General features: G+C 38.1%; 1 protein-coding gene across 4 annotated transcripts in view; it reads left to right on the plus strand.

Moving 5' to 3' along the window:
• The window catches only part of WDSUB1 (WD repeat, sterile alpha motif and U-box domain containing 1), a 17,095-nt gene extending 1,551 nt beyond the window's left edge, over positions 1 to 15,544 (plus strand). The window contains exons 2-11 of one of the 4 annotated variants that reach the window (XM_057385332.1): positions 2,778 to 3,175; positions 4,873 to 5,057; positions 7,826 to 7,918; positions 8,600 to 8,693; positions 8,965 to 8,998; positions 10,713 to 10,753; positions 10,844 to 10,950; positions 11,835 to 12,014; positions 13,801 to 13,935; positions 15,146 to 15,544. In XM_057385332.1, coding sequence (XP_057241315.1) covers positions 2,778 to 3,175; positions 4,873 to 5,057; positions 7,826 to 7,918; positions 8,600 to 8,693; positions 8,965 to 8,998; positions 10,713 to 10,753; positions 10,844 to 10,950; positions 11,835 to 12,014; positions 13,801 to 13,935; positions 15,146 to 15,300 — 1,422 coding nt within the window. In that variant the 3' untranslated portion in view covers positions 15,301 to 15,544. Of the gene's footprint in view, positions 1 to 7; positions 3,176 to 4,872; positions 5,058 to 6,550; positions 6,612 to 7,825; positions 7,919 to 8,599; positions 8,694 to 8,964; positions 8,999 to 10,712; positions 10,754 to 10,843; positions 10,951 to 11,834; positions 12,015 to 13,800; positions 13,936 to 15,145 lie in introns of those variants that run through there. The other 3 variants (XM_057385333.1, XM_057385334.1, XM_057385335.1) reach the window with 3 other exon arrangements.
• The last annotated feature ends 11 nt before the right edge of the window (positions 15,545 to 15,555 follow it).

Consider the following 15,555-nt stretch of genomic DNA (forward strand, 5'->3'; position numbering starts at 1 on the left):
CCGCCGGCGCGATGGGTTGGGTGTGGCTGGGCTGCGGGAAGAGCAGCAGGGAAGGGACTGCGAGGCGCGTCGAGAATTGCTGTAGCTTTTTCTATGTGCATCTGCTGCTGGTGATGCTTGGAAAGGYTTAGAAATAAAACTCCATAGACTGGYGTCTATAGAGCAAGTATTTGTTTATTGCAGCGCTAGAAGGGAGGAGGATTTCTCTTCCCAGCTCCCCTGCCTTTGCTTTAAATTGKCACATATTTATATAGTAAGCATGGTGTAACATGAACATTGTTACTGCTCCTCATACGCCCACCATACACTTACTGCTATACATGGGCACGGAAATACATGATGTTATCGTTTTACAAGTGCGCATGTGTCATCTTCCGTTCGGTGGTTCCGGGAGTTTTTCTCTAATGAGATATTATCTTCTTTATTATGGTAGACTTTTGACCTTTGTCTTCAGGGCATGCGCAGTTGCGATATTTATGGGGTTTTTCTAGTCTTCTAAGTTGTCATTTTTAATTATTTTGCTGATTGTCTCGTGATTTTGCTAAGTTCTCATTAGTGCTTGCTACTGTTTCTTCTTATAGCATTTACATGTCTACTTTCTTCAGAACTTTTTTTGATTTATGCTTCTTGGTGATTTTACTTCTTTATATACTAATCCAGCTGGTTAGATTACGTGCAGCTGGTATACTACATGTTGCTAATACACGAAAAAACTTACAGCAATATATATATATAAAAAGCTATCATTGATAATATATTGAAAGTAATTACACTGTATTATAATAATATGTCAAAAGTTATTACATTCTTATATTAATAACATAAAAAAAGCTATAGAAAATTTTTAATTAGTAAGCCTCATAAGCACCTTGCCACTTTAATATAGATCATATGTATCACTGGTTTATGGCTTATAGAAAAGTAAAAACGTGATTACTCAGAGGAGGTGCTGCACATCTCTCTGTTGACGAATGCTCCCGCTATTCCTCACACCCTTGGTTTATTGATACTGAAGTCTGTTCTTAGGTTTGCTTTTCTGCACTGAGCACCTGAAATTCTCCTGTCACAGTATGGTCGAGGTGCCTTTTTCGGGTCATCTTTCCAGATATCAAGCTTTGTCTGASTCTTCGTTTTCTCATGGTTGAAGAAAGCATGTTCATCTTCTTTTTCACATAAGACATATTATTGATATTGCTTCATCTATTTAATGGTTCTGAAGAGGGTCGTAGTAAAGCTGAGTATCCTGAAGCTAAAGTAGGTAGTATTCAATGATCTAGTCTTCAGCTAAATTGGTGTGCCATACACTCTGTAAAGAGAACAAGTATTTTGCCTTTATATATAACCTTTTGGTTTTGTATATGTAAGTATATACCTCTGTATGTATGCATTCATTTATACATACTTGCATGTCCACATACATAAAAACATGAATGTGTGTGTGTGTGTGTGTGTACATATTTATATGCAAAAAAAAAGTAGATATGGTTTTGTTTGCAGTTGCCTCAGCACTGACATTATTATTCAGAAGGAACACTTATGTAAACCATAAGACTATTATTTAACTCACTATAAATGGTATTACTGCTTTTGTTCATTATAAACACTTTATAAGAAGTGTAGGCATTTCATTTTGGCTCTGTGCTCCCTTATTCTCAGGAAATTGTTTGTGATCTGTAGCACTGGGAGTAACCAGTTGGAATGTACCTTTTTGGGGATTTCTTGGACCTCAGCAGTGTAATTCTCTTGTGTGATGCAATTTAAACTGGTTCCACCAGTTTTAGGTCCTGGAAAAATACAGGTGAAGTTCGCATTGTCTTTTGTTGTGTGTAGCAGCAAATGCAGTTTCTGGAGAGATTCCRATTCTGATCACCCAATTAATATTCACATTTTCACTTAAATGTTTTGTTTGGTGTGGTCAAACCTTGGATTGGCAGCATAAGTGTGTGKTGTTGCTCTGATGTTTTGCTGTCACTACTGTTGTTCTCTGTGAAAGTGAGCAGAAGGGAGCTCCTGGACAAATTCAAACAGAAAGGAAGATAATGGAAGCATGGACAGGTAGCCTGAGAGGAATACAGATAGATTGTTAGAGTAGTTAGGGATTCGATTGGGAAAATCGTGATGGAATTAAATCCAGCCAGGGATGTCAGGGACAACAAGAAAAGCTTCCATAGGTATTTTGGTGATAAAAGGAAGATTAGGAAAAATGTGGGCCCTCTCTGAAAGGAAACAGGAGAACTATTACCTAGGATATGGAGAAGGTTGAGGCAGTCAATGCCTTTTTTGTYTCGGTCTTCACTGGAAAGTGCTCCAGCCGCACAGTAGAAGGCTGGAGAGGGACATTTTACAAGGGCATGTAGTGATAGAAAGGAGAATGGATTTAAACTGAGAGTKGGTTTAGATTAGAGATTAGGAAGAAATTCCTGGCTTCAAGGTGGTGAGGCCCTAGCACAGGGTGCCCAGAGAAGCCWTGGCTACCCCGTCTGTGGAAGCATTCAAGGCCTGGTTGGACGGGACTTGGAGCARTGTGGTGTAGTGRAAGGTGTCCCTGCCAATGGCAGCGGGTGGAACAGGAGGGGCTTTAAGGTCTCTTCCAACATAAACTAGTCTATGATTTTATGATTCTGTGCTTAAACAATGCTAGATTAAAAATTTGCCTTTGCAAATGAGTTTTTCTTTGTTTTCTTCAGAATTTATCTTGCTAAGGCAGTATATTTCATTTATGAAATAGGAAAATTACGTCTAACTGTTAAACTATTTTTCATATTTAATTTTTTTAGATGGCAACATTAATTCACACTTTAGCGGATCATAGTGATGATGTCAACTATTGTGCMTTCTCATCATCGTGCTTGGCTACTTGTTCCTTGGACAAAACRATTCGTGTTTATTCTTTGAGCACCTTTGCTGAGCTTCCGTACTCGCCTTTGAGAGGTCACAGGTACGCTGTGCACTGCTGCTGTTTCTCCCTGTCGGGTCTCTTGCTGGCCTCGTGTTCCACGGACGGCACCACGGCGCTTTGGGACGTGCGCGATGGCCGCAGGCTGGCGGTGCTGGAGCAGCCCAGTGCCAGCCCCGTCAGAGTCTGCCGCTTCTCTCCTCGGGATCCCTTCCTCTTGGCAGGGGCAGCGGATGGCACTGCGGCTCTTTGGAATGTGCACTCGGCGAAACTGTACCGGTGAGTGCCAAATATKTTTTGACAAATACTCGGTTTTGAAGTGAATATAGTTCAAGTAGTATGCTGTAGTGTATACAAGATGTACAGACATAAACCGCTGGTGGATATCACAAAGAAATGGGGATAGAATTTAGAAGACCCCAAGATTTGTCTGTAGGAGAGGGAGAAGTGCTGAGTAGCATTTTTTTTKKTKTKTTTTTTAAATTAAAYGATGCGAACTCAAGAAGCTTTATTTTTAAAAAAGTTACCTTGCATCTAAATCCTGATCTTTTTAAAGTTCATATTTCATTGATTTACCATGAAATCAAGATGCATTGCACACTGCATGCATCTGGTTTCTAAACAGTGGCTCAGCAAACTGTGCTGCAYATACATACACTTAGTTGAACCTGACTGTGCTGTGTGCCTTATACTTGTATAAATTAAACATTTAATTGCCAGGAAGTCCAGGAAGGAGTCCAGGAAGGTTTTAAAAGCATGATAATAATCCAGCAATCAGAGTTTTGAAATATGGACCTGTCCTGAAACTATACAGTTTAAGACATAACAGTGACAGAAAGAAGTATTGGAGCTAAATAAGTTAGTCATGACAGTCAGCATTTCACAATGATTTCCAAGAAACATTTGAAACAAAGCAGATGAGCGTATTTATTGGTGTTGCACAGTTGAAGGCGTGAACCTTAGACCATATACAGATTTCTTAGAGATATCTGCCACTGTAATACATAAAGAAACACTGAAATGGTGGTTTTGTTTTCAGACAGTAAGGATGTACTGATAACGTACTTTTTCCTAGTTATATCTATAACAAAAACTGGAAAATTCAGTCATTAGTATTCTGAAGTCTGAGGGTTTATCTGTTTTGAGATGCTGCTAGTGAAGAGGTTGTATTTATTTTATTCAAAATACTTGTTGATAAAATTGCTGAAGAAATWTGCAAAAGTAATTTCTTACAAATCTATGCTGTTGCTACATGCTGTGATACATGTTTTAGACCTAGATCCTAATTTCCTTCTAGCTGAGTGGTGAATGTATAATGGCTGTGTAGAAACTATATTGTTGTTACTAGTAAAAATTGTTCTGCTTTGATGTTTTCATTGTAGAGAAATAAGRAAAAACTTGAATATTCCCATCCTACCCCCTTCAACTATTAAAAGTTCATTTCAGAGTGTTATCAGGCCAGCAGTAATCAGCTTAACTTTATTTTTTAATGTTTTTTAGCTGATTAAATTTTTATTGTCATTTCTAATTGCCAGTAGAAAAATGCCATGTCCTATTTTTAAAAGCTGAGATCAATATCACATAGAAATCATCAAGGTACTTTATTATACCTTGTTGTGTATTTATCTTTGACTTTTAAAATGTATCCTGCCATATAATKTAAACAGTGCATTGTGCCTTATAAATGTTAAATCCATGCAAATTGTCTTCAGTTTGAAAATTATTTTATCACTCAGTTAAAATTATTGCATTGGGGTGCCATCTCATGTTTTTTCTCTGCAGTCAAAGAGCAGGTCAGGTCCCTGCTAGTTATTTTGCTGTGTTTTCATAGTTGGTTAGAGTTTGTCCTCTGTTCCCTAGTTTCAAAGTGCAAAACTTGTAGAGTTGTCTTATTACATCAGGTTGCATTTGAGAGGTCGCTTCTTTAAGAGCTTTACCTACTCTAAATTCAAATCCTGTGTACTCTTGCTTTTCAGATCTGGGAATGTTAAAGATGGTTCTTTGGTGGCTTGTGCTTTTTCTCCCAATGGAAATTTCTTTGTCACTGGATCATCAAGTGGTGATTTAACGATTTGGAATGATCAAATGAGGTGCCTGTATAATGAGAAAGCACATGATCTTGGCGTTACCTGCTGTGATATTTCTTCACATCCAGTATCTGGTTAGTTGTTCAACTCATCAGGGGAGGACCATTTAAAAAAAAGAGATACTTTATTTCTCTCTAACTCTTCATATTCTTCTTGCCATTGTTGCTCAAGATACAAATGACCTTGTGAAGAGCTGACGTTTTAGAATGTTTTGAATCTACTTAAGGAAAGGCTGATCAGGTTGGTGACAAGGAATGTACTATGTCAAGAAACAAGGTGATGACTTTAGGTAGCTAATTACGCCGTGGCAGGCAAGGGTTTCAGAAGATGCAATGATTGATTACCTCTTGACTCCTTCATACTTTGGTTTCCTGAGGAGCAGAACTGGATTAAAACAATGCAGTGAGCTGTAAACCTAATAAGCTAAGKGCTTGAGCTGTGCATATATGGATAGATTGTTTTTCTGCACCTGACTTTCTCGATTAGAGAAGTTTGGGGGAGCAGTGAGCCCAGAATCTCCTATGATGTCCCACTAAGATGTTAAAAAATCTAAGAGCTCTTTTAAGCATTTGACCACATGGTCATTTACTTTTAGTGAAGGTTAGGAAATTGGGCAGAAGCCTCATTGTCAGCTTTAGGAAGTAATACAGCAATTTGTGCTGACAGCCTTGTGTGTATACTTTTGTGCTTTCCAGATCTACTGTAGAGACTACTAAAGTGATCTGCATCAAGATATTTAGGCTTCTGTTTTCAGAATTCTCATGAGCTGCCTGTTCTAAGGCCCCACAAGTTATAACTGAGCTGCCAYTTGCATCTTTCAGTGCTGAGCCCAGCAAATGAGTGCTGCTGCCTGTGTACCACCGTGTCTAAGGAGGTGGTGCAAAGCAGCAAGAAATCAGGAGAAGCAGTGAGGAAGAAAGCAGGACAGAAGAGGAGGAAGCAGGATGAGAGCACACACTTCAATACAGAGAATTAGTGATTGACAATACCAAATCAAACAAATGTGTGTCCRCTGAAAGGTGTAGGACCTTTCTTGGTGAAAATATACACAAAAAACTCCATTGTGAACTAAGAGTTGCATCTGAGGGCAAAAAACATGTTGCAGCTGAAACAGATCAGAGTGTAATTTCCATTTCCACTCCATTTCATATTGAGATTATTCTCTTGGTTTAAAAATTACATGACCAACCCTGCAGCCTTCTGTCAAGATAAAGTGAAACAGGCAATGAAGCAGGTATTTCCTACACTGTGGATTTCTTTTAGCTGATTTATGATAATTCTTGATTTTTTTTTAAATCCATATATTACTGAAAGCCATATTTCCTTTTGTTGCTTTTTAATCATCAACAGTTGAACCTTCTAGGATTTTTGTCAGATTTAACACATTATGAAATGCTTAAGTAGTGTTTATCCAGTAGAATTAGAGATAGTTTTAAATTGAGACTCACCTACTTAATTCAGAGGAAGTTTTGATCCAGTGTCTGATAGGTTCTTTGTGCTTTAGGCTGTAACAGGTGGTTCTTCTGCCTTCGAAGTGGATTCAGTCACAGTTGTCTAGGAGCTCCTGAGACCTAGAGCAGTTGTGGTGGAGATTGGTGGAGTTTGCAGTCTTAAAGAATATAGGTCAGGTAAGGCTCCTGAACTTTAGSAAGTCAAACTTCCACCTCTTCAGGGAGGTTGTCAGTGGGATCCCCTGGGAGATTCCCTCAGGGACAAGGGAGCAGAACAGAGCTGGGAAGTCTTGAAGAAAGTCTTCCACAGAGCTCAAGAGTTGGTGATCCCCTGGAGCAACAAAATGGGCAAGGAAGGCAAGAGACCAGYATGGCTGAGACTGGCTGCTGGTCAAAGCAAAAGGCAAGAATTTCTTGTAAATACACAAGCAATGGGAACAAAGACGTGTAACCTGGGAGAAGTATAGAGATTAATTACAATTGTGTAGGGAGGGAGTGAGGAAGGCAAAGGYGAAGCTGGAACTGAGCCTGGCAAGGGGTGGAATGTCCACAGCATCCCTAAATCCTTCTTGGCAGGGCTGCTCTCCACCTGTTCACCCCCCAGCCTGAACTGATAGCAGGGTTTGCCCCTATCCAGGTGCTGCAGCAGCAGTTGAGGTTCCTGTGGACCAGTGCCTGAGCTTGTCCAGGGTCTTCTGGTGTGTCACCTGCACCACTCAGCTTGGTATCATTTGCTCTTTCCGTGTCATTCATGAAGATATTAAATAGCACTGGTCCCAGTACAGAGCCCTGAGGGACACCATCAATCCATTGGGACTCTGAGCCATTGACCATTACCTTCAGGTTGCAACCACTGAACCACTTTCTTAGGCGTCTTACCAGTCCACTCATGGAACCTGATAATTCAGAAATGTTCATGTCCATTGAATCAGGAGGGGAAAGCTAAAAACTATTGTTGTATTTCATATTTAATGCAATATTTACTGAGTATTTGGCTGGACTTCAGTCATGAAATGTCACTTTATACAAATGAAAACCTGAGCGTCTAAAAGTATGAAAACTCCCTGTCAGATCCTGTCAATTTTTTTCCATGTGTATGTGGGTAAGTTTAGAATTACTGAACGGTAGAAACAACAGATATAACCGTATAATTTAGGTTAAAAGACACTATCTGTGCACTCAGAGGAATCAAACATTACCATCAAAAAACTTAAAATATGAGCACAGCTCTGGTCTTTATCTACTCGTTCAGGAAAAAGTATAACAATACCTATTTCTTATTTCCAAATCGTTTTAGAACTTCTGCATTTATTTTTATGCTGATGTAGTTTACTGATACGCTSTCATTTTCAGTATATCTGACTCTCATTTGTATATTTTAATTTTATCAGATACTGAGATTGGATTGGAATACTTCCTGATGGCTTCTTGTGGACAAGATAATCAGATCAAACTCTGGCTTATTTTGTTTGCAGATCTCTTAGGTTTGTATAGAAATGTTTTTTGAATATACCAATGTCTTAAGTCTTTAGTGACAATTTAAATCAAGGGCCAAATTTATACTACTGGATTCACAGCTAAACTAAAAACAAATTGAAGGTTTTCTTTTAATTATTAGCCAGAGAACAGATAAGGGACTTTGTGATTCAATGCCATGTAGATTTTATTTAGCAATCTATTTATCAACAAATAATGAAAGTAAAGATTTAAAAAAAAAATCTGCTGTGGCCTTTTAACAGGTTGATAGATTGAAACCTCTTCCTGGCCAGGGAGAGGTTTTCTTTCCTGTTTCAGTATATCCTTGAACAGGAACTGGAGAAAAGAAAACAGTGTTGGCTCCTGCAAAAACAGCAATGTAGGTAAATCACTGAAAGTATCTTCAGTGGGTATGTTTTTGTGATATCTGTTTTATGGAAGTATGTAATTGGATTAAGATAGTGTGCACAAGTACACATTTAATTATCTAAAACCTATGACACATGCTAAGACTACAAGGAGAGGAAGTTACTGAAAAGTTTTGTCTCCTTGGTCTTTTGATCCCCTTTTTTGTAAACAGTATGTCACAGAGTCACATCTTTGGTGGAGCTTTAGGCATCTAAAAGCAGCTTATTTTATACCTTGTCAAATATGGCCATATGTAATAATTTGCTTTTTGTATTTTGCAGGTGTTGAGTTAAAATATAAATGCACACTGAGTGGACACTCTGCTCCAGTTCTGGCTTGTGCGTTTTCCTRTGACGGACAGATGATGGTCTCAGGGTAAGCAGCACCTGGTTGAAATGTCTGGCTGTCCAAGTTCACACTTCAGTAGTGTAAAACAGAAAGTTCAAAAGAGCTGAACATTTCTAAATATTTATCACCAATTTTTAAAGAATAGTTCTGTGACCTCTAGAGCTGTTKAAGTGTCCTTATAATCGGTCTGTGTCTTGTTGGTGATTGAGTTGGAAATCTCTGGTTGTGCACAAGGTTAATAAAACAGTTTCCATTTCCCTCTCTGCATCATTTCAATGTCAGTGTATTTTTTTTTAAGGTCTGTGGACAAGTACGTCATAATCTATGAAACTGTAAGTAGAGCTTAATACCAGAGCATTTGTTGGGTTGTTGTCTGAAATATCAGCTTCTGCAGTGTCTTATCAATGGAAAAATTTTAAAGAACAGAAATTATATTAAGCCGAAATATTTAGTGTGCATTTGGGGTCAGGAGAGGAAGGAGTCTAAGGAAAAATGTCTCCTGAGAATTGATCAGTCTTTCCTGCTTTTTATTTACATTGTGAGGATTTGTCAGTTGATTTCTCTGCAGTAGGGTATTAATTAATTCCATACTCATGAGTATTACAAGTTTCATATTGAAGTGGAAGGATTTTTTTTGTTATCCTAACTTTAGGTTATCTTTCAAAGCAAGGAACACTGTACCTTTTGACATAAAATTGGGAATAGTGATCATAGAAATTCTGTAGTTACACATATGTAAAGTGCACATAAAATAGATGCAAAATAAAGAATTCAAGAAAGTGTTTATGTAAAGTACAATGTTTTTAAACATATTGTGTAAGCATTTTCTGTAATAATGTTATTACATCCCTTGTGATTCACCTGTAAGTACAATGTAAGTGGTATTTACCTTTAGTATTCCATAGTATTAAAAATAATACTAATTTTGCTGAAAATTATGGATGAACAGATTTTAACCTTCTTCAGCTTGCTCTGCACATACCTATTGTATTGATACATTAGCATTAAGGTTTTTCACCAAAATCACTGATATGATGCTGGCAGTCTTTTGCCACAGTTTCTGAACTACTGTTTTAGTAGTTTGACGTTTAGACAGGTATGTTAGAAGTCCCCTGGAGTTTTGGAGTCACAGAAAATTGATAAATGATGGAAACCACAGCCTAAATATTTCTTAACTGTTTGTCAGCTTTTGTGGCCTTACGTTTTTATCAAATGAGACAATAACTTTTCTAGTTGTGAATTCTCCTTTGGAGATACTCAAAACCTGCCTGAATACCTGCTCTAGGTGATGCTGCTTTAGCAGGCCAGTTGGACTAGATGATCTCCAGAGGTCCCCAGTCATCCTGTGATKTTGTGGGAAAAGGGAGGGACAATAAGCCTTGGTGGGAGAGAGAGAGATTTTAACATATATTAAGGCTCTTAGATCATGTTGGACAGCTCAAAATACTGGAGTACTGATTGATCAATTGGTAATTCAGAATAACTTTGCTCATCATCTTTCTAATCTGTCTGTACCTGTCAAAGCTAATGGTATTTTTCGTAAGAGGGAAAATCTTTCAATCATGAGTTAAAACTGCTAAAATGCAGGATTTTTTTTTTTTTTGTAGCAGTTAGTGGGCAAATAGAAGAACCACTGGTATGGTTAGTTATCCATCCAATTGAAGGATTGTGGGTTGACCCCCACAATGACCTTTTTGGTTATTTCTAATAGGAGATTTGTAGAAGAGATGTCTTTATGTACACAAACAATCAGCCAATGTGGATGTAATTCAGTTAGTGTCCTGGCACTGTTCTCCGTGCATGTTCCATGCTGGCTGATTGTGCAGGGTAGCAGTGCTCCAGGGAAYTGAATGGGGCTTCAAGCAGGAAATCCAAGTTGCATTTCTGACTCTGCTGGCGATCAGCTTTGCCAAGTTTGTATAACTTCTCTGAAGGTAACTTCTGTCAGCATTCAAGAAGCAGTATTCCCTATTTTGAATGGAAGCATACAAAGGAAGAAACACTCTTTATTATTTATGATTTAAAATCACAAAAACTCTTTTCCAGAGTACTGGCAATACCCTTCATACTTTGTCTCACCATACCAGGTAAGAAATCAACATGATTATTCTATTTCATAAAGAAAAGAATTTCAGTGCTTTTCTCATGAATTGTCATGTATTTTTAAAAATTTGTAGATACGTTACAACTTGTGCTTTTGCACCACATAGTCCCTTACTTGCCACAGGCTCAATGGATAAAACTGTGCACATATGGCAATTGGACCTTAAGCAACCCTGTGCAGGTCAGTGTGGTAYTTGTGATCTGTTCTTCAAATTCAGAACACCATCTGAAGATGCAAAAATCCCACAACCTCAGGATTCTGTGCATGTTTTTTATCTTGTAATTGATCTGATTCATGCCCAAAAGAGGTATTCTCTTTTTCTCATTTAAAAAAAAATACTAGATGTAACTTAATGTTATTAATTTGCTGTATCTGCTTTTCTGATATTTGCTGGGTAACATTTAAGATATTAATGTTATTGCCAGAGTGCTGAAAGACTTTTTGGACACATAKAATTTGTCATGAATTGGAAATACGCACGGCATAATTGCAGGCATAATTGTCAATTAGAAATGCAGCTTACCAGTTGTTACAGGTGAAAAACTAATGGTAAAAATTACACTAGTAGSATTAGTATAGGATAACTATACTATTACCATCAGCACCTAAAATTTGTGGAACAAAGATACATATTTCTTTGTTCAAAGCACAAAAGTACGTTTGGACTTTGGTGTGCCTTCTGAGGAGATGTGAGATGATTTCAGTGTTTGCTAGCACTTTTCTGGTTGTTATTTCAATTCGAGTTTGACAGAAGTGTAGGTGTCTGAGAGATTAAATTCCCCTAAACTTTGAAAATTGATAGGTAAAAGGCAAGCCCAAATTATTCTTCTCCCTTCCAAAATAATGTCTGATAAGCATTTATTTTATTAGATGAAGAATGTGTAGCAGTAAGAACACTTAAAAATAGGGCCCATTAATGGCATTGTTTTGTAGAACTGCAGATTTAATTGATTGCTTTTTGGGGGTTGTGGTGAGGGGGTTTTTGTGGTGGAGGGGTGAAGGTGTTGTTTGTTTTTAATTTTTGTCTGTTTGTTTGTTTGTTTAATTCTTTTTCATTTCCAAAGGAGATACTGTAGAAAATGAATCAAAGGTGGCTGTTGAGAACTGGTCAGAGGATGATGTTTCAGCCTGGCTATGTGCACAGGATTTATCAGACTTTGTTGGGCTTTTCAAAATGAATAATATTGATGGCAAGGAACTACTCAATCTTACTAAGGAAAGTCTTGCTAATGAATTAAAAATTGGTAAGAGTATTGAAATCCAAATAGTTTTTAATTTCTAGAGTACTTTGAACTGTTGGAATGAAAACAAGTTAGGAGTTCCATACATGGATTTTTTTTCTTCCCTGAAATGGCTTTTTTATTTTACTTCCAGGGCTGTGAAAAACCCTTGTGTTAGATTGTCCACAGTATTCCTTTTTTGTGTGTGTTTGCTCATACCTGGAGACGTATAATGCACTTCCCCTAACAATGCTGTTAAGTGCTCTTAGCTGATTTTGTTTCTATTTTCCTTTTTTGATCTTTTCTTACTAAGCTGTGTTAAAGGAATTTCAGCTTTTCTCTATAATTCGTGTTTCTCACTTTGGTAAACTGGGTGTTCTGTAGCTTTTCCTATCAGTGCAAAACGTGCCWTGTTGAGAATAGCGTGGGTTCAGCAACCTTGAAATCAAAACAGTGAAATTCTTAAGTGTGCATTTGATGATTACTTTTGGTGAGGATCAAACAAAGCTTGCCTGGCTCAGACACTTTCTAATCATCAGGTTCATACATTGTTCTGTTGCTTTGTTCGAAAACTGTGATTACATTTTAGAAGGAATCACAAGGAAGCACCATATTACTAATATTTCATAATGACCACCATGGAATTAGGAAATATAAGGATAGTGARCTGCACTGGAATTTTCAAAATATAAGTTCTCTATTAATTTTGATGGCCAGATTTAAGTGTAAATTAGGTGCTAATATATTTATCTGAGAAAGGTSAAGTACAGCAAAAGGCTGAATGATGTAAGAAACCTTTTAAAACAATTGGATATTGTTCACTGTAGGAGACTGCTCCCTTTCTTTTGTTTTGTGTTGGAATTGGTCTGTATTGGATTATATTATCTTTGTGTATCAGCTGGCTTTGYTGAAGTCTAGAAATAATAGACATGCTGTGTAACTGTCAGGAATTGTCAGCCATGGAAGACATTTGGCTTCCTCAGTTTCTGCAAATGTTTTCCTTAGCACTGAAGTAGCCTAAAAATTTGTTGCAACAATCGCCAGCTGAGGCAAATCCCTTAAAGCTGAATAGAAAGTTCTATGAGAATTGAGTGTAGTGTGCCCAATGACCTGCTACAAACAGAGTTCTCTGGGGAAAGAACAAAGGTATAGAAATTATGGCCTCAGATGTCTGACTTGAAAAATTGCCCTCTACCTGCCATAGCTTAAGCATTTGCAAAGTAGGAAAATCCTGTCTGCCTAAAATGAACAAGATTTACAGTGTTACTCAAATTCCTGTTTAAATTTTAGGAGTCTTATCTCCATACAAATGCTTGAATGAGCACATCCTTTCTCTCCTTGATAACCTGTTTTCTTTGCTCTAAGGATATAACATAAGACCTTGGTAAAGACCTCTAGAAATGTTTAGTCTTTGCAGCCAGGAGGACATCAGTGTTCTTTCAGAAARCACAGGTTCAGGCGTTTCTCAGTTGTGCCTTTGTAAGCCCTGGCCAGCAGTCCCATACAGCAGGTGTAGTGTATTGTACCAAGAGGTGGACATGACCCCGTGTGTCAAATGCTAACCTGAAGCTCTGCTGCACTTGTGCTGGTTTTACAGCTTTATTCMTTACTCCCGAGTTGCTGCTGGGCAGCAGGAGCTCTCCCCATGGCAGAGCTAACGTGAGTGAGGGCCACGASTGGCTGCAGGCTTTTGGTGTAGTGGGGTGGAGAAATGGAACCGAATCTCCTGTAACACAGCTGCCAACCATTTCAAAACCTCASCTCTTTGCTTTACCTGTGCTGTATACTTCATGTACAAATAATTTTTCAGAGTCTCTAGGCCAGCGCAGTAAAGTTCTCCAGAAAATTGAAGAACTAAGGATGACAATGATCTCAGTTTCAGTTCCTGATGAGTTCTTATGTCCTATAACAAGGGAGCTTATGAAGGATCCTGTCATTGCAGCAGGTATGTCTTTACATGCCGTGGATTAAAATTAATTACTTGAGGGTAAAGATAAGCCCATTTTTGTGTTCCCACACCTATCTTATCATCGGGTATAGAAGGATAAACTATTCCAAATAGCTGTTGCAACAAGAGAATTGTGATAAATGTTTAATTTGCCAAATTACACCTCTGATAGGGAGAAAAATACCGTATCAAGCAACTTTTTTAATGTGCAAAATGGAATTGTGCACAGTAGGGCAAAAAGCAAACAAACCAACCAACCCAAACCTCCCCCAAAAACCCCAGGCTCATTACTACGTAGCATGCCATCTATAGAATTTAAAAGTTTGTACAGAATGAGACTCCCTTAAATTCAGCAAGCCCTTGGAACTGTGATACGCCAGGAGCATAAGATGTAATGTAGTTAAAACGTTTTCTGAAGAACTATAGTTTTGTAGTTCTAATCTTGGGAGGGCAGGAGGACCATAGAAGAATCAAAAGATCAGTATAATTTTTTTTGTTGCTCTGTAAACAGTGACTGACTTCATCAAGGCATACCTTCATTCTGAGGTATTAGGGTGGACTTCTGAGAATTAAAATGGTCAAAATATGAAGACATTTGCTAATGGCTGGAGTGATGGTGGCTTTATTCAGTAAAGACTAAGAAAACAGAGTACAGCCTTGTGTTAAGAGGAGAGGTATGGGGCACAGGGTTTGTATTCCATCAGAGATAATCCTGGGTGACTGTGCCAACTAATACTTAGCTGGGGTGTAATTTCTGTTCCTTAAGAACAGCTTKTTCAGCTACCAACTCTTAGAGCCAAAGTCCTGAACCTGGCCAGGTGATGAGGGCTCTGTACAGGTCCAGCTCAGGCCTGGGACAGCCAGGTGGACAAGCCCCCTGTTCTGCAGGGCAGCAGGCTTGAACTGCAGTAGGCAATTGATGGTAACGAGCTTTTACTTCATAGTATGGATCATTCCAACAGGTAAGAAAGTCTTATTTATCATGTGCATATTACATTTTGGTGCTTTGCAAGCAGAGAGAGATTTATGAAACTAGCCTGAACTGTTTTTATTCACAGTAAAGATTTCACATTACATATACTAATTTTAGATCTGAGTTTTCCTGTTTGGATGTATTTCTTTTTACATTTAAACAGCTAAAATCTGTACAGAGCCACAGTGTCCAAGCCTCTGTAATACGAGTTTTTTGTTGATGGTTTCTTTGCAGATGGCTATTCCTATGAAAGGGAAGCTATGCAAAACTGGGTCAGCAGCAGACGATCTAGTCCCATGACGAATCTTCCTCTCTGCTCTGTTATGCTCACACCAAACAGGACATTAAAAATGGCCATCAGTCGCTGGCTAGAGACTCAGCAGAAATAGTTTAACCACTTAATTTTGCAGTTGTTTGTTAATTGAAATTTTACGCAGTAAAGGGATTAATGTATCAGAAACAAATAGAAAAAGTTGTGTTTTTCTTCTAATTGGTGGCTGGTTCAACCTTCACTGGTGGAAACTTCCAGAAAAACTTTTTTAACCTCTTGGTAGTTCTACCTTGTGTTATTTCTGTTTAAGATATTAAGTACTCAAACTAAGTTTTTAAAATAAAATTTTCTTAACATTTTCACTGCATTTATG

Source organism: Malurus melanocephalus, unplaced genomic scaffold (assembly GCF_030028575.1).
Source record: "Malurus melanocephalus ecotype Western Australia unplaced genomic scaffold, MMel_1.1 scaffold_811, whole genome shotgun sequence".
In the NCBI taxonomy this organism is placed as follows: Eukaryota; Metazoa; Chordata; class Aves; order Passeriformes; family Maluridae; genus Malurus; species Malurus melanocephalus.